This window comes from Porites lutea, chromosome 1, assembly GCF_958299795.1.
Source record: "Porites lutea chromosome 1, jaPorLute2.1, whole genome shotgun sequence".
NCBI lineage: Eukaryota > Metazoa > Cnidaria > Anthozoa > Scleractinia > Poritidae > Porites > Porites lutea.
In genome coordinates, this window is record NC_133201.1 from 11,062,108 (window position 1) to 11,089,607 (window position 27,500).

Here is a 27,500-nt window from a genome sequence, read left to right on the forward strand (position 1 = left end):
AGAACTTTTGAGGTATTGAACCAACTTATGGATCAGTCTTGTTGTTCTTATCCTCGCTATCGACCTGACTTAGATGCTTTTCTCCTTTCTTACAGGCAGTTAGCCATGTTGTCGTGGACGTACGTTGGTTTTACAATACTTTTTGCTTTAATGGTCATATGTAACCTGGTTGGTAACACCTTAGTCATCCTTGTGGTTACACTCAACAGATCCAATAGGACACCCACTAATTATCTGCTTGTGAATCTTGCAAGTGCTGATATGGTGGTCGCAGTATTCATCGGTTTAAAATCTATAGCAACTCCAACCTTCACCCACCCCCAAGGGACTTTAGGGTCAGTGCTATGTAAAATAATTACAAGTGGCAACCCTGGATGGGTGGGTGCAGTCGCCTCTGTGTTTTCCCTTGTTGCAATAGCGATAGAACGCTACTGGGCCGTCGTACATCCCTACAGCCAGAAGATCAAACATACAAAGAAAAAGATTGTTATACTTGCCCTCCTCTCATGGATCGTCTCTATCATATGGGTCATTCCAGGATTCTGGGCAACTACTTACATCAAAGAAATAAAGGGATGTGCACATAGCTTTTCCAAACCAATTTACGCCAAACTATACACTGTTGGGTGGTCTGTGGTGGCAGGTGTCATCCCTATTACTATCATGGGTGGCCTGTACTCTAAAGTAGTCTACCGCCTTTGGTTTGTAAACAGCGCTAACGCAGAATCAAGTCAACGAGCCTTACTTCGCTACCGCAAGCGCGTTACTAAGATAGTGATTTTTGTGACAGTCGTGTATGTGATGTGTTGGGTTCCTGAGCTGTTGATCTATTTCCTAGGTTTCACTGGCGCAATTTCATTACAGGCTATTCATCACGTTATTGCTTCAGCATTGGTGGTGTTTAATTCAAGTATCAATCCCGCTGTGTACAGTCTACAGAGCAGCAAATTTCGCAAACATATTGGGGACATGATTTGCTCCAAAAAGAACCTAATCATTCCCTTAAACAACAGATACTTAACCCGTGAAGCCGGGCGATCAGATGGTGAAGGCGAGAACGGGCAAGAGATGTTGCCATCTGCATCGGCTGCCAATCATTACCACAAGTGATTCTGAACCAATCAAAAGCCAACATTCTATAATGCATTAATACAAGCATAATAAAATATAATTATGTCCTTTGTTCGTTTAAGAGTTGAAGACTCTATATTCAGTGGAGTGAGGGACATAGCCCCACCCTAGGAAGAGTTAAGTTCTTTGAAATTTCATTCCCTCATTTTAAGACCTTTTTCACGCAAATCGGCCATTGTTATCTTTAGACAACAATTTAAAATGTTTGATCCCTGCCGATAATTTTCCTCTATCTTCAATGCTCTGTTTCAAAATGCGTGGCCCATCAAAAGAAAAGCCGTATATACAGTGTACTTTGCTACTTTTCCATGTATTCTTTCATTGCCTTGATCAGATCGGATCACCACTTGCGTATTTTTTTTTTTAACTATTCATTTAATTTTAGTAAACCTTCAAGCGCTTGCAAGGGCTAAGAAGTGTTGCTTCGGCCGGTAAATTTTACTGGTTACCGCCTGATAAGGAGAATACTGCCTACTGGTGCTATGTCTTGTCTTTTTGTGTCCTTTTGGAACGATTCCGGCTTGTTTTGGGATCTCATCTCGTTATTTTTCAGCAATTCATTAGAGAAACTAATGAAAGTTGAAATAGTTGGCTATATAAAACCTAAACTAATTGTAAATACTCTTTTCTATGGCCATCGTAGCTTAATAAGAAATACAAACTGCTGTGATAGAGGTAACAAAAATATTCAAACGTAAGATAGGTCACTATAATTTTAAAAAATGCGAAAGAAACAAAAATAGTGACATATGGCGGGAAAATTTGCATGTAAAATAGACAAGCAAACTAAAAACTAATAAAGATGGAGCTTTCGCTACTAACATTTTCATTAAGGGAAGGTTTTAAATCCCTAATTAGAAATGTCTCTTTAACTCTACAATAAATATCTGACCGTCCTTTAGCCAATATGTCAAAGTGGTCCCATTTTATAAAGGCTATGACAAGTGGACGTGACATGGTTTGCAGTAGCATGCAGATGGACAACCTCTCGTAATAAAAAATCGCTTTGAAATGTTTCGTTTTCCTATCATGAAATCTACGTTTTGTTTTACCTACGTAGAATTCCTGACAGTCCCAACAACTGACCTTATACCGCTAATAAACAACCTTTGAAATTTGACAGCGATTGACGCTTTGAAAAATAACCCTGAGATCAATGAATCCATGAAATTTATTAATGCAAGCCTTTCCTTTAGTTGCTTGGTGATTCGTATGCTTTGTAATCATAGATAAGATAGAACTAAGATTTCTTTTTTGGGGACTGTAGTGGTAGGGACCTTAGGTCCGTTTTGTTGGCTGTTTAGGACATCGCTGATGCTGTAATTGACAACACCAAAATGAGGTAACCTTTTTGTAACAACAGTTTCTTCTGAGTTCATCCAAACAGAAACGCAACAAGGAAGGTGACAAGCAAATGCGGAAACAACGAAAAGTGAGTTTACGAACGAGATTTATCTTGTATTTCCGAGGAGTGAACAAGTCCTATTTAGTGTAAAGACAAGTTGCAAGTGTCACTGAAGTGTCTTTTTTCCGCAGTAAATTGATGTTGAAAAGGTATGATTGTGGCGTTTGATAAGAATATGTAGGAAAGGGATTGCATTTTTTTCTTCAAAATCAACAGTGAACTTGATATCTTTGTGACAATATTGAGTTAATATAAGCTAATGAAGAAACTGATTTGCTAACCCCTTTTGCTTATAGTTCACTACGGTATGGGCTTGGGATTCCTGTGTAGCATCTTGCACCCCTAGGAGAAAATTATTAAACAGAAACTTTAAATCCGATGGAACGACTTAAAAGGGGGCTTTAACTTGACATGTCCCTAAAACTCCAATGTTCACTTTGTCTCGGCAAGACTTTGATTAAACCATGGATAATAGAAAGACTGGTCTTTCTATCCATTCTCCATAACCAAACCACTCCGTCCCCACAAGTTTTGACCGAGTAAAACTTGGGTACCAGGAGGAAAACCAAGAATTAAATAAAAGCTATTTGCTAGCTTCTTTTTTAAAAGCTAAAAGGGGTCTGAATTGGAATCCAAAAATAATTGCCCAGTTTTGTTACTTAAGGCGATATTTAGGCATTGAAACAATTTCTTGTCGTCTGTTGCTACGGGTGACAAGTATGAATATATAACAATGTTGCGAATAGTTTTGTTATTTACGACTATATTTGGGCATTGAAACCGATTCTTGTCGTTTTTATTGCCACGTATCACAAGGATGGACAGAGCCGATTGGAACTTGTTTTAATGCCATACCAGCAAACACCTTCACCAAAAACGTTGTTACGGTTAGTGCTCCAGATAAAATCTTCACAACTCTAAAAAGCATTTTGTTTATGGGTGAAGGCACTGAGTAATGACTTTAACTGACTTAACACAGCAAGACCTCACAACATAGTCCCTTGAAATTTATCGATTTTCAACTCTGACTCCTGGTGACGAAATTCGTACTCTTAAGTCTGAGTAAAATCTGAATGCGACTATTCATATCGAAGTTACCGGACAGCACTTTTTACAGCGTTCATTTACGATATGCAGGGTAAATCAGCCTCTTGACAATGTGCGTAAAATTCTTTAGGTATAATTGAATAGGTTTACACTTCTAAATAGTCAGTTTGCTAATCAAAACCACTGCTCCAAAGCACCGTTTGCGTGGATTCTCGACAAACTTACACGCACCGTAGGGCGCATGATTCTCCCAAGTCCCACTCTCCGTCTCACACTTGCGCCAGACCTTTCGTTTGAGGGGGCTCGCATTGTTTACCATCGCAAGAATATGGCTGTCTTTCAGTCTACAAATTTTAAATTGAAGAACAAGAGAAAGGAAGGAAGGACGGATGCACACTGATTCCAATCACTTACCTGATCATAAAACTTGTTATGACCCACAAAATGAGCTCCATCTTTTGAATCCTCGGTTATAAGAACTGTTTGGTGTTCACCAACCTTTAAGAGGATGCAAACAAAACTATATCTTAAACGAGAAAATTAGCACTTTCCTATGAACCTGTTTATTACGCAGCAAACGGAGGTTCTAACTTTCCATCATGCGGACGAAATCTTGGAAGTGCTACCGTTAACCCTTTCAATGCCAGAGTGCTGGGTGGAGTTTTGTAAGATGACTCTAACTTTTGAATCTGTGGACGAAATCCTATGATGTGACCATTCAAATGAAAGCGCTCTGCCTCTACTGTCATATGGTGCTATTTGTTTTTCAAAATTTTACAAATTGAAATTTGCAAACTTGGTCGAAATATTCCTTTGGCCACATTTGGCAGTGAAAGGGTTAAATGAAAAGCTCACGAACAGTGCTTCCCTAACACTGAATACACTCCTCTTTTCTGCCACACAATCCGGAATCCACAGAGTGGAATCTAGAATCCAAGGCTGTCCAGGATTCTCTTACATGGGGCAAATTTTAATAAGGAAATAAAGACTAAGGAAAAACAAATTTAGTAGAAAACGATGATGTATTGAAAGTAAAAGCTCAGCTTTAGTAACATTAGCCGAGCAGGTTGAGTTGATATCAAATTCCAAGTTCTGTTACTTTTCGAAATACGGTGATTATAATAAAAAAATTATCTAAATGGAAGTATACCTTGTGGTCGTATGGGTGGTATCCATGAAATACTTTGGAAACTGCTCTTGTTCGTCTCTTCACCTTTAGTTTAAACCAACCAAAAAAATTCACCACGATAGCTCAATAAATGAATGGCTAATAAACTGTAAACAAGCAAACGCAATAAATGGATCCAGGGCCTGATTCCAGCCTCGCACTACTGCCCTACCAAACTCAATTGATTGAAACTCATACTTGCCTACGAGGCTTGACGGTTAAAACAAACAAAATCGTCTTGAGGCGCAGGAATAAATAACACATTTCTTTTGTTTTATCCCCCCTAGTCTTGTAGCCAAGGATGAATTTAATATAAAGAAAGTGGTCTATTCGACTTAAGCACGGCAGTAGCACGTTGTTTGAAACTAAGTCGTGCCACTGCCTTGTTGCGTGGAAAGCTTTGCCGTGCTACACGGCAGTGGCACGATTTGGTTTCAAACGTCGTGTTATCGCCGCGCCGAACTCAATTCATAAATTATAAATACATTACAATGCATTTTTTAAAGTTCCAAAGACCGCTTTCTTATTTCTTAGTTCTGTTTTCCGCAACAGCTATTTGATTCGACTGAGTTAAATTCAACGTCTGAAACCAAGTCCTGCTACAGTCATGCTGAAGTCGAGGCAGCTTAGAACGGAAGTAGCATGACGTGTCAAACCACCCTAACACGCTGATGAAATACCAATCAATACTGTCGGATATTTGGACAATGTTCGACCAAGTTAGATGTGGGTAAAAAACAAGGGATTGAATTATTTTGTGCCCCTTTACAACAGATGAACAATCCATCTTCGTCAAATCCACTCAATCTCCCCTTTCATCCTCGGTTCAACACGCGCCGATCATTTCACAACAGCATGGCAAACTGTTATCCTGCCTCTGTGGAAAAATGCAAGTTAGAATTCCAGCATCTCGTGACAAAAGCCTGTGTTAGTGATGTGTTTGACAGTAGAAGAACGCCTTCCATATAAATTACCTCTTCAGTCGGGAGTCTTTTCATTCGTGCTGCTGGAGTTCCTGGACGTGGATAAAACTGATTGATAAATAAACTGGGAAACTTGTACCGTTCAACCAATGCTACAGTTTCCTGAAAATCTTCCCATGTTTCTGTGGGGAAGCCGCAGATTATGTCTGTTGCTATGGTGACGCCAGGTACCCTTAAAAGAAGTTAATCAAAAGGAATTGAACGTTAACCTTATGCATTTGATTCCATGCAAGGCATTAGGAAGGTTGTAGAATAACATTAATCTTTTCACTGCCAGAGTGGATGATGGAGTCTGTGAGGTGGTTCTAACTTTACGTCTGTGGACAAAATCCTATGGTGCGACCGTTCAAATGAAATCTCTTTGAAAGTACTTTCATGAAGTGTTACTTGTTTTAAAAATTTTTACACGACGAAGTTTGGGATTTTTGTCGAATTTGCCTTTGGTCACCTTCAGCAGTGAAAGGGTTAACCAGCACGGCCAAGAGTAATAAAACAGTGCTTGCACTGTACCCCATATTAATGTCAGTTTTACTCTGTCACTAGGGAGTGTAAGACACCCGTTTAAAAGGGTCCGGACAAATTTTTGAAGGGACGAACTTCTTACCTGTTCAACCCGTTTACACGGAACCGTGCAAATTCTGTTACGATTGCAGCACTGTTTACCGTTCAAATCTTGCACGATTCCGCAGGTCCCGTGCAATAACGCATAAATTATATCTTCTCGAAAGTGGGACAAACGTGGCTGGAATTGAGGAATTACCTCATGTAAACAAGGAAACAGTTAGGAAATAAAACTACGTGCTAATTTTGTTAGCTTGGCATTTTTACTAATTTTTTTTTAAAAAGTGTTCTTGTCAGCCGTATTGACGAATTTTCGCTAACTGCTCCCAGTTAGCCTACGTTTGCAGCCGGCTCACGCATCGAGAAGGTTCAGAGTGCCTGCGGCGCAGACTACTCCCAGTCAAAATATCAAAAAAGCCGAGAAAGGCACTATTCATGCAGAGTCTTTCTCGAGAACGCCAAAATCGAGCAAACGAAAGAAAGGCAGGGCTATCAACCCCCACATCTTCAAATACTGAGAATTGATAGGGAAGGGTGACATCATAACGCACGGCACATGACGTCATTTGTGAAAAAAAAAAGCGCGAAAAAGATGTTGTTGGAATTGTAGCGTTGACCTGATTGGCTTACTTCCCACCAATCACATTATTGCCTATATTACAATGGCATACCGGAGTTTGTGAGGAAACGTTCGATGTTAACAGTAAAATAGCTCAAAGAAGCAAATATTTGAAATTTTTTTGTCAAAAAGTCGAATCTACAAGAAATAGCAGACTTCGGCGATTATCCGGGAGATTTCAGACTCTAAACTGAAGACCGGGAGAACAGTCTCCCGGATTATCTGGGAGAGTTGTCATCACTGGAAAGGCTGTGTTGGCAAGGTATAAACTAGTAACAAAAGCTGACTCTCACCTCTCCTTAAGAAAGTCAACAACATGCATGAAGTCGTCAACAGAGTATTCTCTTTTCATATCTGCGAGCACATTGTCTGATGCGCTCTGGACAGGAACATGCAAAAAACTGTACACTCGAGGGTGACTAAGGATCTTAGCCATTTCCTATAGGGAATAAATACAAAGATACAAAAAAGTGAATAAGATTCTGCTTAAGTCAGAAAATACTTTACCGCCTATGTTAATAATTTAACTACTTATCCACCGACTCTTAGCGATATAATAGAACAAAATTTATGGGTAGTCAAACGTTCACGGTGAGAGATGCTTCAAGGATGGCGGCAGTAAGAGAATAGTAGGCAGAAAGATTATGGATCTATCACATTCTACTAGTGCTACCACACACTCAACCTTCACATACCACGACGACTACGAAAACCTCTCTTTCTCCTCCCACTGCTAAAACCCTGACGCCAGCCTCCCCAGTACTTACTGCTGTATTAAAGCAAGCATTCGGTCTCGATGATGTTACGGGGATAAAGAGGACTGTAAGGTTGTTTACCATGATACAAAAAGTTTCTGGAAAATCTAGTTGGAAAGTACATGGAACACGACTTTTTGAGTCGTTTCGGCGCGAACTTTCCGGAAGCAACGGAACATCTGAAAAGGCAGTCCTGCTTTTCCGGACGGAATGTGCCAAACGGAAATTCGTGTTTCATTTCTTTACAACCATCTTAAATTCCAGTCTCAGGCCTTGTCGACCATTTTTAAATGGAACTGATTTGTGAAAATGATAAACGCGATTCCACGAAGGAATTTACTAGTCCTTAATCTTTCTAACCATTTATCCAAACCGTGAACCAACCGGTTTGTCCGTGTAAACGATAAACAGCCAAAACAGTCCATCCGGTGGTGGACTAATATTCTATTTGCCTTTGACAGCCCTTAATAACCTCTTTTAATCAACACCAATTGCTTTACCTCCAAGTGTTCCAGAATGTATGGTGGGTTTGTCATTCCTATTCTTAACATGCCACCCTCAGGAATCACTTCGACTAGTTGCCATAGCAACTCAGGTAATGTCACTCCAATGTCTCTGCCATAGGCTCCTGTGTCTTCGCTTGTCAACCACAATTCAACAACTCCCTCTATTGAATACAGTTCATTTCAATCAACCACATCGTATGAAATACTCTTAACTCTAGTTAAGTGCATCAAACGTACCCAAAAGATTGGGACTCTTATCCTGAAACTGCAACAACTTTGGCCATTTCTGCCTTTACAAAAACAATAATAAACAGCTGCACTGTAGCTTTAACTACCAGTATTTAGGAAAAAACAAAAACAAAAGATGTTTTTGATACCCAGCCTAAATAAGGATTTATATGGTGCCTCTCGAAATAATAATGATGGGCGTTAAAACAATTGACAAATAAACCATGTAAATAATACAAGAGAAGGAAGAATAAAAATTCTACCCAAGGAAAACATAATAATTATGAAAGGACCATAAAACAGAGAGGGAATATAATGGTAAAGTCACACTTTCCATTGATTTTATTTCATTCTGTTTTATTCTTTTAACCATTTTATACAGCGCTTACCCTGAAATGCTTGTCTAGCTCTGGCCACTATTTCTTCTGGTGGATAACTTCCCAGGTCTCCTCGTGCATGTTTTGTTTTACAGTATGTGCACTGGTTGAGACACCTAAATATTGAAATAGAATAATATTACGGTGTATGACAAACACAGACTGCAGACTAGCAGGTAAACGAGGTAAACATTGTTGTGAAATGCTCTAACAGATTCCCTTTCCATAAACCAGACTTTCATAAGACTTAAAGTTTAGGGATGGGGAATCTGTTAGGGCATTTAACAACAATGTTGACCTTGTTTAACATCCAGTCTGCAAGTCTGTAGTCTGCATTTGTCGCACACCAATAATATTATCACGACCGACTCTTTCAGACTTATTGGTCCTACATAATGTCAGATTTGTTTGTCAATAGCTGATATTTTTTACAATAACTGAGTTATTTCTTGTGTGCTGGTCAACTGGTTGAGAGCAATGGCCCATAATAGTAGAGACCATGGAAATGATGCTGGGGCATTTTTTTGTTGTTGTCTTATATTTTATTTTATTATTTTTATTTTTTACCAATCTCGCAAAACCGAATGGGCGATTTTCCAAGAAACTTCAACTAAAATAAACAACAAAAACTATCAATGTTATTGTAAAAAACAAGTCAACAACAATTTTATTGTCTACACTCTTACCGACCATAGAAATGAAGTCAAAATTTTCACAACTTTGCAGTGAAACCACTCGCCTCCAATTGAGCTCTAAACATCTTAACATCACTTCTGTTCAGTTGTCAATAAGAGTATAGACCATGGCAAATAATTTTTGATCTGTTGAATAAACTTCTTGATCTGGTACAGTATTAAGAAAAGTAATAACAATACTTTAATCTCTTATTAAAATACAGTCAAAGCTCTGCTTGCATGGCTCCCAAAAGCCACCAGATCTAGTTATCTCACCCTGTTTGAACTATGACTGGCAACGGTCGATGGTCACTCTAATTACCACAGTGTGGTAATAAGAGTAAAAAAAATAAAATACAATAAAAATAATAAAATTATATAACAAATAAAATGTGTGGCACACATTTTATGTTTAGCACTAGTTGTTGATACATGTACTTACTTACCCAGTGTTGATAGCAATTATTTCTATAAGGGGATTTTTCCTGATTTTGGGCAAATCTAGAGGTGCTCCCCCAACCTTTTTTCCGCTAATTTTCTTTTGACCAAGTAGTCTGACAGTATGACCTGTAAATAAACGGAATTGTTGAAATAAATTATATAATTGTAATTAGCCATCACATATTTAGTATCGATGTGCAAATGCTAAGACTGTAAAGGACAAACTCTTGAAACAAGCCTTAGACGTGTTCTCAATTTAATACTTTATTATGCTAAGCATATGCCACAGATGAAACTAAACTCTGGTTAAGTCTGTCCGGCAAAAAATGGCAAAATTCTTGTTCGGAGCCCCCACATGTGCACCAGGAGTTAAGTACATAACATAATTATTTACATGTTCAGAAGCCATTGTCAATTTGCTATTCAGGTTGAAAGGAACTTCAAAACGCATTTCTGGTAATTCATTTCTCTAAGGGGGAGGGGGAAAGGGAGGGCTTGGTGGTTTGGTTGGTGCAGAACAAGGCTACATGCACTGCTCTACAAAAGTTACTAACTAGGGTTAGATTACGTCTACGATACAAATTTTATTAGCCTGAGAAAGTAGCCAACAACAATAATTTTTGAAACACCACCACTGGTTTACCTGCAAGATGAAGTCTGAAGAACAAGTGCAGGAATTCCATACTGATGACGCACCACTACTCAGATGTGAGTAGTGCTTCTGATTGGCCATGCTGTGAGGGATATTTGCCACAACCAAAAAGAAGCACTACCGAGATATGGGTAGTGACATGTCACCAGTATGGATTTTCTGCAATCGTTCCTCAGATATAATCTCAGAGTCTGCCCTAAATTTTAGTTCAGCAGGCAAGCGACCATTCACGGCCAGTAAGGCAAAAAATATGCCTAAGAAGAGAACCTCCCTAGGGAACCAGGGGGTAGTGGAGTGAGGGACATGGCCCCACCCTAGGGACAGCTAAGTCCTTTGAAATTTCATTCCCTCATTTTAAGACCTATTTAATGCAAATCGGCCATTGTTATCTTTAGACATCAATTAAAAATGTTTGATCCCAATAATTTTCCTCTGTCTTCAATGCTCTCTTTCCAAAATGTGTGGCCCATAAAAAGAAAAGCTGTATTTTATACAGTGTACATTGTACTTTACTACTTTTCCATATATTCATTCATTGCCTTGATCAGATTGGATCAGAACTTGCGTATTTCTTAAACTACTTTAATATTTAATTTTAGTAAACTTCCCGCCCTTGCAAGAGGCAAGAAGTGTTGCTTCAGTATTAAACTACATTTTACCAGTTACCCCCTGATAAGGAGAACAGTGTAATCTTGCAGGGAAGAGGTCAGAGGCGGTATCACAAAAGGTTCGCTGCTTTTTCAGGTTATAACTTTACTCAGAGTGCCAGGAAATAATTAAGGTACATTAAAGTTCATTAAAATGGAGGGATGGTGGCATTTGTTGCTTAATTTCAATTCAAAGCTGTGCCCTATGAAAATTGGTAGGGAATCCAAAATGACATTATAAGCTTTTTTTACCAAAAAAACTGATGCTATTAAGAAATCCACATGGACTACCAGGCACTGAAAGAGTACAGCCCAGGCTTAAAAATAATTCTTTCACCTTTTAATGTTTCTTCCACAACCTCAACAACCCTGTCAATTTGCTGCACCTGAGGAGAAACACACAAACAAAAAATGCTTTAACTAATAGCACTCACGGTTACTAGAGGACTCTACTAGGTGTTAAATTGGCTTTATTATTCAACTTTCATATACTGAACGAATTCCAGTTTTCTGATTGGCTGATTTGTGTCACATGATACTGGGTTGTAATGAAACAATCACCTTGATGTCATTATTGTGGTGTAATAGCTGTGGTGTAAATTCAACACACCAATGTCATTACACAATAGCCTTGGCTGACTCAAAGTTTGACAATTTGTCAGATGCAGACATTGATTCTCTCATTGATAATGCAATTCCTAAAAACACCAAGAAAGCAACTGCTTTGGGAATATCTGCTTTGATAGGTACGATTGCGAATTTTAAATTTTCAAAGTCATCAAAGACCCCCTAAAAAGGAAAATCCTGGGAGGTCAGGGGTGCAAATAAAAGAGTCTTCCCTGGGAAGGGTGTGGATATTTTCTGGAACCACAAAATAGGACAAAAACAATAGGACAATCAAAACTCTTTCAGGCGATCTTTAAACAAAGTTCACTACCAACTTGTAAATTCACGGTATATAATACGTAAAATTGTGTGAAAGTACTGTGCAATAAATCTGATGACATCTGAAAAGCGTTCACGATACTAAACAGCGGATTATCAGCTTACAGTAGCTTTGTACATGTTATTTCTTTATAGTGATGATGGATCGCATTTTAAACACAATAAAATACCACATTTGTGCATGAACAAATCCTGTGTAAATCCCTACAGAAACGTGTGAAAAATTGACTGAAATGTACGGCGTTCACCTAACCAACTGACAAAGCAAACAATATTAAACCCAGTGGTTCTTTGTGAATTAGAAAACACATCATAATAATAAGCTTTCACTGATATTTTATGATATAATATTAATTATTGTTTACAACAAGTCATTATTAAAATAACTAAGATAGTACACACACTCTGATTGGTCAAGATGCTTGTTTGCACGAGACTATGTAAACATGGTTATGAAATCAAGAAGTTTTGCTTTTTAGGCGCTAATCACCCAAGCACAAATTTGAAAAAGTATTTGAGTTGAGAAATTCAACAAGTTTACTTTAATTTACCCCTCCCTGGTCCGCTGAAACTTGGAAAATCTTTACAAACCTGTATGCTGTGTCAATTTTTTTCGCTTAAGTTGACATTTTAAGTGAGAAAAATTTTTTTGCAAAACAAGAACTGCTTACGTGAACAAGATTTCGTGTGCCAGACTTTATGTACAAGACTTTGCGACTGGTAAGAATTTCTCTTTTAATCAGTGCCATAACAAAGAGTTTTGCATTTTGGGGGGGAAAGTTTATTTATAAAAGTAATAAAAAACCAACTTTTTTCCTATATTTCCTTGGCCTGATATAAACATGAGAGGGGTTGGGAGAATTCTCAACTGTTATGACTTCGTCTCCGGTTTGCATAACTGTCTTGAATTCTCCCAGTCCCTCTTGTGTTTATATCAGGCTATGCATTTTGATTGCTAGTTGCTTCTTCTTTTGCAAGAGAAGTAACTGACTTCTCTAACAAAAGTAGTCGACATGTTTCATTGGTCATCTGTGCTTATTGAAACCCCTGTGAAACATGAAATTAACATTCACACAACACACATACATGAAGTACACACAAACCTACCCCTATCACACTGATGCCTTTGATGGATTGGTGCTTGGGTTGACCTTGAGGAACACAACCTGCGACAACTAAGTGTTTATCAAGCTCTTGTGCTCTTTTGATTGCATTTCTAAAGTTATCCTCTGAAGGATTCTTTACTGTACAGCTATTGAGCAGCCACAGGTCAGCTGCTTCTGAATCATCTGGTGACAAAAAAATAGATTTTACAGCTATAAATACAGTAGATACAGTTATGTAGTAAAGGGTGGTTGGTAGGCCTGTGGTCTAGCGAACTTAAGTGACCACTTCACCATAGGAGAAGTGATTTTTCTCACCCTGATGTAGTTTACAGAAGGCTTAAGTATCACATGGTGAGTCAGGTGACACAGTGACAAGCATCAACTTCTTACAATATCAAGGCTACATACATGTAGTATAAAATAAAAGTGGTTGCTAGAATTACAGACATGATCAAACAAGATGGATTTAACGACAATATTATCAATTCTCCTCACCAGTTCTATAGGAAATGTAACGGGGCAATCATCTTTTGTTCTTGACACAAACTGTTGTACAATGTGAAGCTACTCCAGCCTTTTGTTTTGTTGTTTGTTTTTTTTTACAAACTTATGGCACAATAGAATTTAGAAGAGGAAGAATTAGCACAGTTGGTGAGTGCATTGGCTTTTGTGCAGGAGTTTGATTCCCAGGTGTGACCACAAATCCTTCTTTCGATTTCTTTCCTTTCTGTGTACAGAGTAGCTTTAAGTAGCTTTAAATACCAGTAAAACAGGGCACTGATGGAGATGGTGGGGGAGGGGGGGGGGAGGGGGCAGGGGTAAAATGAGCATATCGTTGGTCTCAGGTTTGTTATTCAGATTTTCAACATAAAATAAAATAAAATTAATATTAATATGAAAACTTCTATTTTCATTTTTTTAATAATATAATTATTTTTTTCTTTAGGGTACAATAAGATTGTATTTGTCAGAAGGTTTGCACTAGAACGTGTAGCTTTAATTATCTGTGACTAAAGAGTCCATGGATCCAACTCACTTCTCGCATTGCCACACTTCTGAACTTCAAATTAAAAATACACACGTACAACTACACTAATTCAAGTCAAAGGAGAACATTAGCACAACTCCCTTTGCATGCACTACGTACGCAAATGTTCATCAAACTGGTGCATTGCATGAGCAAACAGTACACAAAAGATAATGCAAAAGAGAGGCTTACAAAAAGCATACTACACAAGGCAATTTGAGAATACATGTCTTATTAAAGTGGTGATTCATCCACTCATTAACGCAGCTAGAAAGTGGTCGTAATTACCAAGTTTTTCTTCATTATCATTATAATAATTATTATTATCAGGGGTTTCAATAAAATTTGTTGTAGATCAGGTTTGAATAGAGTAACCCTTTTTCTAGGGTGGAGGAGGGGTCTGGGGGGTACTTCCCCACAAAATGTTAAAATTTCAAAGCCCTAAAACACAATTTTCGGCATTCTGGGGACCAAACTGAGGATAAAAGAGCGTGTTTTTTATTCAACAAAATGTAGCTTTCATTCACCTTTCAATTTATCAGTTACACAATCAATTCTTACAAGCAATAAAAAAATGATGAAAACTAGATTACCCACTTTTGCACGTAAACAAATTCTATGTAAAACTGTGAAAAATTGACTAAAGCATAACGTAAAACCAGTAAACCTTTAGGAAGCATGTCATAATTACATTTCATTAAGATTTTATGATATATTTTTTGTTTACAATGTTATTCAAACTAGTAAATACTTCTTTCTGGAAAAAAAGTAGCCGACTTTTATGAGCAAAGTAGCCGACGCATTCCGTCAGGCGTCGGTGCTTATTGAAACCCCTGATTATAACCAAATTACCTGTGATTTTATATCCATAAGCAGCTAGCTGGCCTGCCATATATTCCCCATCACTGTTATTGTGAGAACATCCCCAAGTTTTGATATAAATTTTCTGTGTACCAGGGATAATGCTGTCTCCAACTGGTGACTCGATACAGCCATTTTTTGCTGATCTTGCTCTTGCCTTGGGAAGCACAGCATTACGTTTAGTGATGCGATCATTTGGAGTGAGATCATCCTTCTTTACAGCATCTTCAATGTCACAAACTTCTAACTCACATAAGGGCATTTTTTGGGATTAATCTGCAAAATAATGTTATATTCCTTGTTCTATAAGCCATAAACCAAAACAAGCATGCTGTTTAATATAACCAGGGCAAAATGACCATAAACTGGGGTTGAATGCAGGCAGTTTTTCTCTCTTCCTTTTTCTCCTCACCACCTTCCTCCCCAATTTTCTCATCTGACCTTTGTTGATTCCAGCAATTGCATGGTTTTTATCTGTTAGGCAGCGTGAAAAGAAAGTCATGTCTGATAGCCCAGGGCTAGTGGATTTTGCAATCGGGCTAGTGAATTCTGTTCTTAACTTGCCCAAAGGGCAAGTGAAGTTTTGTTGGGAAATTCAAATTACAGAAGAACTGTAATCAATGCTGCTCATCAAAAACATTTTTGGGCTACCTAAAAGATTCTTGGGCTATTTTGCCTATAGTACAGTGTTAAGGCTGTGCTCTAACGGCATCTGGTCACCTGAGGCGACTAACATTTAGCTTCGGGCGACTGAAAAAAATTCCTGCTGGCCCAGCCAGGCACCCTTGCTTCTAGTGCAGTGTTCAGTTAAGCGGCGGAAAAATTAAACATACTAGTGTTGGTTTGTTGAGTCAGAGTTTACTAAACCCTACAGAAAATGTTTTTATGAATGCTGTATGAAAGAAACGGGCGTTCGTCGATGTTCAAAGGTCTTTCTGTATAATTTCACATGTAACATAATCCATCACTTTGAATGTGACAAGCGGCACGGATCGATTTGTACCGTGTCTTAAAATAGTTTTAAAAATTTTTCTTTCAGATAGAATGGTTTTATTATTAGGTACAGTTTTTAGGAGAAACTGTTAATACTTTTCCGACAGGCGTAGAGTGCGGCTGGTGACAAGGAGTAATTTATTTTTGTATATAAGAAGTTGCTGTATTGACCAGTATGTAAATTTAATATTTTTACAGTTTTTGGCTGTTGTGTCTGCTTGGCTAAAACATATTTATGATTGTTTTCTTCCCTTTATATAAGATATAACGAAATATGAAAAGAAAAGATATGATCGTTCTGATCGTTTTTATTGTTGTTTTTTTAGAAACAGGGCAGTTCCACATTGTCTTGGCATTTCACATATCAAAGACTAAATTTGCATGCATCCATATATAGGCTAAATTTAGCGGCCAAAAAATAATAATAAAAACATGAAAAGAAGAGCTGGTTCACGCTTCGACCGTATCCAGGAAAAGCTCAATTACCCTAAAAGATTCACTGATAATATAGAAAAGAAAATTATAGATGACTTGTTTTTTTTTATTAAAACAACAGGTTTGGGGCTGCGGCAGATTTACTGTTCCACGGAATTTTTCACTGGAACTTGAGTTCAATCTGCCATGTAAACTTTCATACCGCATTGATTCACCTTTTGAAAATTTATTTTCAAGTTTAGTATCACTGGTAAAAAGCATAGTTTTCCTATGTTTACGTAAACCTGTTGAAATTATTGAATTTACTTTTCCCTCTTTAACCCATTCGCTCCTGGAGATTTTGCCGAAAAACGCGTTTCGAAGCTAGTCGAGTGGTTTTCTGGTCACTGTCGTACTATAAAGAGCTAAAACTTACCACAAACCGCTTTACAGGTCGTACACTACATGGCCTTCTGATCCAGATGCAAAATATCAGCTTGCGAAGTTCGGGCACGCGCAGAAAGCAAAATTTCGACATAGTTTCTGGGTTTAAAAGTGACACAGCAGTCTTGACTTTTACTTTTCGCTTTCTCTCCTCCACTCTTTTTTCGCTTTTCTTGCGTCATTTTTTTTTTCTCTTGCTGGGCATTTAGTAGGATTCATTTTGGTGGGAATAGTTTTTAGGAAAGCTTTTAGGATCTTAGGATTAGGTGAAAGGAAAGGTAGGTGGGCAATGGATCAAGATTTTCATGGAGATTTTCAGGTCAATGTTACATGGTTTTTTGCCTCTTTCTGCAGTGTCCTTGACTGAATTGTGCTCATTCTGGTATGGTTTGAAAGATCTCTTCACTCTACACAAGTTAGCGGGCAAAGTTGTCCTTGACCGTTAAAACTGATGACGTCACAAAGGGTAGAAAGGACGTGGATCCGCACGGGCGGTTACAGGCGGTTCAGGGGCGAATGGGTTAAAACCTGAACAATTTGGTGGCACTGCTTATGGTTCTGGTTTAAAATCTAACTGGCACGAAAACTTTGATGGGTTTCATAAGACAACATGCAGGTTTTTGTCACACCCAAAGGTCAAAATTACCAAGTTTGATGAAGCAGGCCAGTAAGATTCACGTGCACACAAAATACTTCTTCATTAGATGTACTAGGACGACCAACTTGGAGGCCTGGGCAACCGAGCAGGAATGTTCTGGAGTCCGAAGGGCTCCCGAAATTTTTATTCGGGCGACCAACTTTGAGGTCTGGGCACCTTAGCTAAAATGCTTAGGAGCCCGAAGGGCTCCCTGAAATTTTCCTTAGAGCACAACCTTGCAGTGTACATACTAGCAATAACTGGCCAGAATGGCAAGCCGTAAAACCAACTTTCTTTGCACCCTGGTTACGGGCTGTCAACATATTCACTCTTCCCCCCGCTTAATGTCAACTGGACATTTGCGGGGGGGGGGGGGGGGGGGAGGGGGTAAGGCAGTGGACATTAGAGCAGGGCAGATTCATAAATGGCTGCTATGTACCAGTGATCCTGGATTTGACCTCTGAATATGTAATGTACAAATGTAGTAGAAAACAAAAAGGGTCAACAGGAAAGAGCAGATATGCAGATTTTGCGAGAGAACAGCTAGAAGAAAGCATAATTCGAAGTATGAAGTTTCTACCAAGTTTTTGAAAGCAGTTAATTGTGTCGATACCATTGACACTTTCACATCAGTGCATGTCAGTATTCCTTCTGGAATGCAGTGACTTTTGGAGCAGCAGAATTGTATTACAAGTGAACGTTAAGAATGGGGGGAGGGGGTGGGGGGCGTTGGGGTGGGTGGTATGATCTTAACTTCCAGTTAACGTTTTAATAAGCAGAGAAAAAGTGAATATGTTGACGGCCCCTTTCATTACAAACCGCAAACAAAATTATTATCAAAACAAAGTTTTTTGCTTGTAATCCCCCAGCGATGATCAAACCTTGTTTAGTTGTTGTTCTTAAATCCCAAAGGGAACACAAGCTTAAGTGAATGACGGGCAAAAAATGCAGCAAATGTAGAAAAGTGAGGGTTTGGGGGGCATAACGTGCTCCTTGAAATCTCAAGGTCTAACTGTACAATGTAGATCTCTTCGGTACAAAAATACTCACATTTCAAAAACTTACTTGATCGTCAAAGTCAATAAAAATACATTTCCTTTTTCGAATTCACATCACATCGAGCGAAAATAATCAGCTCTTTCAAAATGTGCGAAACCTATTCTTCTTCTCCACGTTCGCCTACGTCCGCCATGTTGTTGCGACATCATGCACGCCCGCAATCCAAACCGCTGGTTCAATCGTTCCAGACTTCTGGGCCGAGAGTGGGTTGAACTTTAATCCGGAATTCTTTTTCTTCTGTTTAAAAGCATTTTCTCGGATAATTTTCCCTAATCTTTTTACAGTTCCAAGTCGCCAAAATGCAGACCAAAAGAATTTATCTGAATTTGGTTTTTAAGCTTCTATTTCTGAATGCAAAATTCGCACTAACCAGGAGTAATCGGCTCCTGCACTAACCCAGGGTTATCTTAACCTCGCTTTGAACCGAATCCGGCCAATAGGCGAGCGCGCGTAAATTATAATTTGTTTACTTGCCCCACTTAAGGAAACCCAAGACGGTCTTGGATTCTGGCTTCCACACCAACGATTCCAGATTCCAGGTACTAGATTCCGGATTCTTTGTCACAAGAGAAAACGAGTGGAACAGTGCAACTTGGATTCCGGATCACGTATTCCGGATCATAAAGCAAAACTCTCCCGGCCGGGATTCCGGTTCTCAAAAGCAAAAATTTTCCAAAACTTTGGAGTTAGAACTCTTTCAAAAGTAGCCTACGCGGGTGAAAATTTGACGAGGGATAAAAAATAGGGCTCCCCTGGTTATTTTATCAGAAGCCCATAACCCGAAACGATAACTTCCATGCGTTCGTGTCAAAGTCTTTTCACGGACCAGTTTATTTTTAGAACGGTTTTCGTGCGAACCCCTGGCCAACCAGGGAAATATTTCGGCGAAAACAGGGGGATATATTGGATTCTCTGCCCCTGGGGAGGGGAAAATTCACGATATTGTTTTTATTAGTTCGAAGGGAAGTAGGTGGGGGAATTGCAAATTTTGTAAAATCGCGGATGGTAAGCATGGGGATATCATGGGGATTTATCGCAAAAAGGGTTTTATAAAAGGAGAGGCATTACGTCTTTTAAGAACTAACTCAGTTAGAGAAAACTTTGAACAAAGCAAACGAGACCTTGAACGAGGCTACCCTTTAACGCTCGTTCAAAAAATACTGACTGAAGTTAAGTTCACCGACAGAAACGAGGTTTTTCGCAACATAACAAAACGAACAAACACCTGAACAAAGGAGATTTTGCCGTTTGTTACTACGCACAATACCTACAATCCAGCCACATCCAATCTAAAAAAAAAACAATTAGAAAAAAAACTGAGCTGTTGGCAACTGACAGTTACGGAAAATACAGACGTGAGAAATCAATAAAATAAGCGATGGCATGAATCGAAGATGAGCAAAATTTACGAATTAAGCTTAATATTTACGAAACTTGAATACAGTTTTTTACGCAGTCATAGCTGTCAGCTATGGAAAAGAATACTTCAAAGTGTTTACGAAAACAAGCCTTTTTTTGTTGAACGTTACTTTCAGCATTGAGAAGAGAGAAGAAAAAAAAGCGTCAGCGGGCCATGAAAGCGATAAATTGAACGAGTCGTTCAATGCGCAACCAACTAGAGAGCAACAGTTCGAGTCATCTTCGATTGTTAGCCGATTTATAAGCTTAATTCAAGTAACTTCCTGCCATTTCAACCTATTCTTACCGATGGGCCACATTATTTCTTCTACCTTCTTTCTATGAAACCCAGTCTCCGATCTCCGCAATCCGAATAAAACTTGGCATCTTGACTTGTCCGCGCGAGATATTATGGAACCTCTATCAACGCCCTAAACTACGTTAAAAAGAAAGAAACCACATCCACTCACTCATGAGTGGTTATTTTTAAGAAGTTTTCAAACATTTCTGTCGGTAAAATATAAACTAAAAGCGCTCTTTTCTAGTTTATTTGATCTTTCTCTCCCAAGTCCCAACATGGAGATGTAAAAAATTAATCAGAGGATTATAAAATAAATAAATCCCTTTCTGGCTTGCTGGTATATGGGATGATAATGCCCTTGGCTGACAGATTGTCCTCAAAATTTCACATTTGCCCTCGAAGCGAAATGTTTATTTTTCGGGCAATCTCTCAGCCGCCGGTATTATCCTTCTATAAACTTTAGCTGCCGGAAGCGGTTTATTTACTAAATATATTGGCAGAATCCAAATTCCATCAGTCCCCCCTCCGCTTCTAAGGGAAAAATACTTACATTTAATATTTCTCTTAGTTTATGACCTTTAAGAGCAGCAGTGATATCATGATGACGTCATTTATTATTAACGAAAGTCTGGAATTACCCGCCATCTTGGATCCGCCATTTTGGAAAATTATTAAATGTATTCCATTTTACTGAAAACCCGTATAAATCGAGGTAATTGTAATAAGAAAAATGATCCGCGTATAAACGGATGCTTAGGAAGCAAAAAAAATCTCTTAGTCGTGAAATCTCTAGAGGAATATATACTGCTAAATTTGTCACAAATCATTTGTCACAAACAGATCAATATCAATACTAAATGGTAAATTTTTTGCTAAATTAAGTGCAATGCTATAATTAATTTAATATATGAAAACAGGAAAAACTGGTTTAATTTTAAGTTATTCGATCAACTTTTTCGCTATGGGAGGCGGGGGGGAGAGGGGGGGGGTCGGGTCCAAAAGCCCTACCTCGGTCTTAAACTTAATTCTCAAGCACATTATCTGATCAATCATTTGTTGTCGAGGAGATTTTTGTTCTAGCGTTGTAGTTGTTGTTGTTGCTGTTTTTTAAATTTTATTTACAGTATACCTTTTTCTATTCCGTCAAAAGTTTTCGAAGGAACTATGCAAAAGTAAAAGTAAATTGAAACGAACTTATTACAATAGGTTGCTCAGTTGTGATGCCCAATACGATTTTATAAATTGTATTATTATTCATTCAAAATCTTTCCCCAATTCTGATTGGCTAAAAGCACACGCACAATTCACCATAACCAGTTACTGATGACCAAATTTGGAAGAGTTTTGTGTTTAGCGAGAAAATGATGTCAAAAATGCAGCGTTCTTTCAGGTTAATGCACCGTTAACCGAGAAGACCTGGGACAAGGCTGAGTTTTTTTGGTTGTGAAAACATAAAAATGGCGGAAATTTCACTCGTTTCTAGGGTAATTATACATAAGAACTAGGCGAAGTTATAGCTAAAAACATGGCAAGAACAGCAAGAAGACAACTCAAAGGGCGACATCTGCTATTTGGAGAATATCTGCGGAGCTGAACAACCCTAAACGTGCATTATCGAAGGTGAACTTAACATCGATGGAGGTAAGAATGTTTTGGCTTCGTTTTTAAACTAGGAATTATTTTGAATGAATGATAAAACAATTATTGAATTCGGCTTTCGTATCATATGAAGAATTATGTAGATCTCGGAGGTTGTTATCCGTTAACACCCTCCTCGATCTCCATAATTCTTCATAAGATACTCAGTCTCATTCATTAATTGTTATTTAATTTAATTTTCTGTGCTGCTTATACCCTCGAATTTTACTCATACTGTATAAGATTTATCACAAGTAGTCTTCTTTTATTCTAGGTAATCTTCTTCCTTTAAGTGATAAAATTAACAATTCATAACAACAATAGCAAGAGGAACAGTATTTGTTATCGTAAGTGTGCTCCTCTCCTCTTTAGTAACATATTTCTTTATGAATAATGTCGTACTAAAACACAATACAATATACAATACGATACAATACAATGCAATGTTGGCAATACAATACAATACTTAACAGTTAATGAATGAGGCTAAGTATCTTATGAAGAATTATGGAGATCGAGGAGACCTCCGATAACACCCTCCGAGATCTCCATAATTCTTCATATGATACGAAAGCCGAATTCAATAACTGTTTTATTATTCATTCAAAACAAGACGCTACGGAGCGTACACTTCGGCGTCGTAGTTGTGGAACTAATTAATTGTAAATGCGGAGGAATAGTAAGAAATCAAATATGGCAAGAGTAAGGTGTTAATTTGTGGAATTATGGGATTTGTCAGGATATTCTGAAAAGAGCAACATCCAAGAGGCCTACTTGCCAAAAACTAGCATTTCCGGACAAATTGTCTCCGAGATATTAGCCCAGTTATGCTCTGATGACTCCATACAAATCCTTCTAAAAAAACAATTCTCTATTTTTCTTAGTCACATCAGGTTTCAAAAACAGCATAGCAGTCTCATGTACTGATTAAAGATATGTAAGGCATGGGTAAGGAGTCAATTACGTTGAGCATGGAATTGGCTAAAACTCAAAGTCACGAGTTCGAATGTTTTGAGGATAATTATTCACTGACTATCAGCACGCAGGGATGTCGGATTAACACAAGGAAGTTTGACACCAAAGGAACATTGCCTTTACAGAGCTTTAAAACACGGCATTCACCAACACAAACTTGACTTGAACTTTGAGTAAAACTAAACAGCCTCTACCAATAATAACAAACTCTCACTTGAACTTCAGATATCTTACGGCTTCCGCGAACTTCTAAACACAATACCTGAAAATCGACCTTCGTCACAGTTGACTAAACACAGCAGTCCAGCCCGTGGGAAAAAACTTAGTTCTTCAAAAGAACTCGCTTGGAACTTGTATACCGTTTGACATAAGGTTCTAGAAAATACTAAACAGCAGGCGAATAGTAGTTGCTTTTCGACATATTTTATGATTTCAGTAACTGATGCAAATCTGCTGACTCATGCTGAAATGTAAACATGCCCTAATTAGTTATTCATGGCAAATCCAAAAACGTAGAGAACGTTCGAGAAAGTCACGCAACGCATGAAAGCAATTTTAGTACGTGACACTCAACAAAGACAAAATGTCTTTTTGCAGCATTTTGTAACTTTAAATTCATCATAAAACAGTTGGAAAGGAGGGCTCACTCGTGAAATGTTTTTCAACACTCGAAGAGAAATTTCGTGTCTCTGCGCGGCCACGAGATATCCTCTATTTATTCCTCGAGTAATTAAAGACTAAAATCGAAGTGATCTCAAGATATCACGAAGTAGTCCGGTCTCATTTCGTGAAATAGTTGAAACAAGCCGAAAAGTCACGAACTTGCACGCCCAATCTTGTCCCGAAACTAGTGCATCATTTCATAACTATTTTTCATATCCCAAACTACCTTGGGTCGCAGTAGCGCAAGCGGCTAATCCCTCAACTTAGAGTCTCCTCTGATCTGACGGGTCACACAGCTGAGTCGGTTCAAACCCCGGGAAAGCCAAAATAATAATTCTTTCTTCCTCGAAAAAACTAAAGAATAAATCAAAATCGAAGTGATCTCGAGATATCTCGAATTAATTTGGCTCTCACTTCGTCAAATAGCCGAATAAAACCGAAAACCTACAGACTTTGCATGCCCAATCTTGTCAAAAAATTGTAACTTTGATACATTCCTGAGCGTCGCGAAACCTTTACTTCGCGCTCCGCCGAAGTAATAATTTCTAGTTTAAAAACATGCTTACCTCCATCGATCCATCGATGTTCAGTTCATCTTCAATAGTGTACGTTTAGGTTTGTCCAGCTCCGCAAATATTCTCCAAATAGCAGATGTTGCCCTTCGAGTTGTCTTCTTGCTGTTCTTGCCATGTTTTTAGCTATTTTTTCGCCTAGTTCTTACTCTTGAAACGAGTGAAATGTCCGCCATTTTTCAAGTTCACAACCAAAACAACTCAACCTCGTCCCCAGGTCTTCTCGGTTAACGGTGCCTTAACCTGCGAAAATGCTGCATTTTTGATGTCATTTCCTCGTTAAAGTCAAAATTCTTCCAAATTAATGAATAATAGTGTAAATTAAAAGATCTTTTATCTAGTTATTTATAATTATTCCACAGTCCTTGCAGCAACAACAACAACACAACAACAAAACATGAATTACAGACTCAGAACTTATACTTACGCCATCAAAAATCAAAATCAAACCGTTCAATAGATAAAGTCCAGAAAGTGGGAAGTGAAAGAAGGTAAATTTGCAAAGATCTCCGCTAAGATTCGGGTTATTGCAATTGTTTCATATGCGCGCGAGTATTCCAGTTTATAGAGCTTTGTATAGAGATGCCATAACTGTATTTTATTATTCATTCAAAATATTTCCCCGATCCTGATTGGGCTAAAAGCACACGTTTAATTCACCATAACCAGTTACTGATGACCAAATTTGGAAGAATTTTGACTTTAACTCGTTTCAAGACACATACTGCTGAAAAAACGTACACGTTAAGGTATGTATAAATTGGAGAATTGTCATTTTCCGAGGAAGTACGAGCTGAAAACTTATAAGAGTTTTATGACTAAGAACATTATACGTTCTCTTTATGTTCCCTTGGAGTAATTAATCAGTTTTAATAATGTTTTTAATTTATAACAGAGCTAAGCAACAAAAATAATCATCATTGATAATAATTTTTTTTTGTGACAGAGAGCCACTGAAGACTATACACTCAGGATGCTGAACATGCTGAAACGACTCTAAATTTTCTCCACCATTACATGTACATGTAGTTACGAAAGTTCCTCAGCCATTTCAAAGTTTAAATTTTGAGCACAATTTCTTGTTGTCAACTGAGTTCATGTATTAACAGCGTATGTAATAACTGTAACGTAGCGTTGCGTCAGTTGTTGACCCACGGATTATTTCGCCTTATCCTGCCTGAGTTATTGCCATTTGATCCGCTGAAGAATAAACGCTGTTGGAACCAGAGTTTAGCCCTGTTTAATCTACTGTTGTACCAGTTCAAGGTAGTGAACGGATCACGATCCTGCAAAGAAAAGGCGGCTCTTTCCCGTAAGCGAGTTGCCATTTGAGTCTAGTTTCCCAAGTTTTATCGAGAGTTAAGTCGTGTACCAATGAGGAAATATGTAAACAACGACATCAGCTAAGATTCGCCTATAGCCCTGATATATTACAAGGGTATCTAACGAAAGATGGGTGCAAGATTTGGGATTGAATCTATGCCAGTAATGTGGGATGCTTAACCATCTGGATTACGAGATTGAGAGAAAACACGGGGTCTGTTTCTCGAAAGTCCCGGAAATTCTTCGGGTCCGGAAAGCTACTTTGCGTTTATTGAAGTTCAAAGTTTCAATGATTTTAAAAACAATAAAATGAAACTGCCAGTTATCGAAGCAAAACTGACTGGTTCGTGGGCTAGGACCTCTGATGCTATTCAACAGGCTTGGATTTTAGTCTGATTTTAACATTTGCCACCGGGTTCGAAAAGTTTGCGGGGCTTTCGAGAAACGGGCCCCTGGCCATGGGTTGGGATGACGAGATTGAAGAGCCGTATTGGACAGCCACTGTTGGAGATTCTCCTCGTGCATCAGTTAATTATGGATTCTCCATACACAGCTCTTTAAATTTGAGTAAATCATTTCCCGAATAACTCGCATATGAAAAATTGTAATGACCTGAATCTTGGCGAAGTCTGTACTTTGCAAAATTTACCTCCTTTCATTTCCAAGATCCTGGACTTTATCTATTAAACGGATTTGATTTTCCTTTTTTTATGGGGTAACAGTGAAAACCAGCAATCTTCCCTAAAAGCCGCTAAAATGACACTGTTAGTACATTTCACGGCCGCTTTAAGGTGACTCGACCGAGTTTTTTTTTTTTTTTTCGGGGGGGGGGGGTACCATCCTACTTTGAAGTTCGCTGGTATCCCCACCTTTACTTTTATCGTAAGTCTAACACATAGAATGGATAACATATAGATCAACCTACAATATAACATAAAATTTTTGGCGATCGGAGTAAATGTCACGTGGTTATAATGCCACGCCCTTTTGAGGTCTGAGTCGAAAATCTGCTGTTGCCGGCATTTTTTCGTAAAAAACCTCTCGGCTACACATAGTGCGCATAAGTGCCTTGCGCTGAACAGAGTTTCACCAAAATCGCAAAGACCCAATTCGAGAAATTCAGCGGTTTCCAAATTTAGGTCATAATTTATGCGAAAATGATAAGCAGACTTTACACGGATTATATCTATATGTTATCCATTCTATGCGTTAGACCGATAAAAGTAACGGTGGAGATACCAGAGAGCTTCAAAGTAGGATGGTACCCCCCCCCAAAAAAAACAGGGTCGAGTCACCTTAAGCTACTTTCTCTGCTCTTGTTACAAGCACAGTTTCCTCGTAGTTGATGAGTTCATCATTTGTAAAATTTTGATAATATTCGTTCTCCAACTCTCTTATTCCCTCTTCAATTTCATCATCGCTTAAATGCTGTAATAAACTTAAAAAGCGGCATCGATATTTTTCGTACAACTTAGATTTTGTCACAGCCGCAGAAAAGGAGAATTGTTGATGGGAAATATTTGCATTCAAACCGATTTCCCTTAGCAACGGAGATGAGATTTCCTTCTCTCGCTCAAAGCATTGGCTCAAAAGTTTTTTTACACCTCTGAACGACGGAAGACTGCTCTTGACGGTGTTTATCTGCACATAAAAACCCCCGGGGCGAAGGCTATGCAGTATTCCCTTATAAACCGAATCGGAATTAACAAAATGATGTGCACTTATAGTAGCTAGCACTCTGTCAAATCTCTCTCTGATTTGCGGGTTCGCAAAAAATTCTTCGGCCGTTTTCATAACTGGGTAAACCCCTTTCTTTTGTCGAGCTACTTCTTGCATTTCCACGCTGGGGTCTACACACCAAATAGGATTATGAAGCCCTGATAATTCAAAGAGATCTTTTGCAATGGCCCCCGTTCCACTACCAATGTCAGCGACCACGTGCTCTGGCTT

General features: G+C 38.5%; 2 protein-coding genes across 3 annotated transcripts in view; one reads left to right on the top strand and one right to left on the bottom strand.

Moving 5' to 3' along the window:
* The window catches only part of LOC140948460 (allatostatin-A receptor-like), a 1,457-nt gene extending 347 nt beyond the window's left edge, over window positions 1-1,110 (top strand). Inside the window, exon 1 of the mRNA XM_073397704.1 lies at window positions 1-1,110. This exon is cut by the window's left edge and continues 347 nt beyond it. Within this exon, the coding sequence (XP_073253805.1) occupies window positions 28-1,110 (1,083 nt within the window). The 5' untranslated portion in view covers window positions 1-27.
* Window positions 1-18,802, bottom strand: part of LOC140944846 (threonylcarbamoyladenosine tRNA methylthiotransferase-like) — a 21,678-nt gene extending 2,876 nt beyond the window's left edge. Inside the window, exons 1-11 of one of the 2 annotated variants that reach the window (XM_073393958.1) lie at window positions 18,687-18,802; window positions 15,125-15,409; window positions 13,247-13,428; window positions 11,532-11,580; window positions 9,901-10,021; window positions 8,793-8,896; window positions 8,170-8,336; window positions 7,208-7,353; window positions 5,726-5,906; window positions 4,734-4,796; window positions 3,998-4,081 (exon numbers count right to left, since the gene is read on the bottom strand). In XM_073393958.1, coding sequence (XP_073250059.1) covers window positions 3,998-4,081; window positions 4,734-4,796; window positions 5,726-5,906; window positions 7,208-7,353; window positions 8,170-8,336; window positions 8,793-8,896; window positions 9,901-10,021; window positions 11,532-11,580; window positions 13,247-13,428; window positions 15,125-15,395 — 1,368 coding nt within the window. In that variant the 5' untranslated portion in view covers window positions 15,396-15,409; window positions 18,687-18,802. Of the gene's footprint in view, window positions 1-3,997; window positions 4,082-4,733; window positions 4,797-5,725; window positions 5,907-7,207; window positions 7,354-8,169; window positions 8,337-8,792; window positions 8,897-9,900; window positions 10,022-11,531; window positions 11,581-13,246; window positions 13,429-15,124; window positions 15,410-18,671 lie in introns of both variants that reach the window. The other variant, XM_073393950.1, reaches the window with a different exon arrangement.
* Between the last annotated feature and the right edge of the window lie 8,698 nt (window positions 18,803-27,500).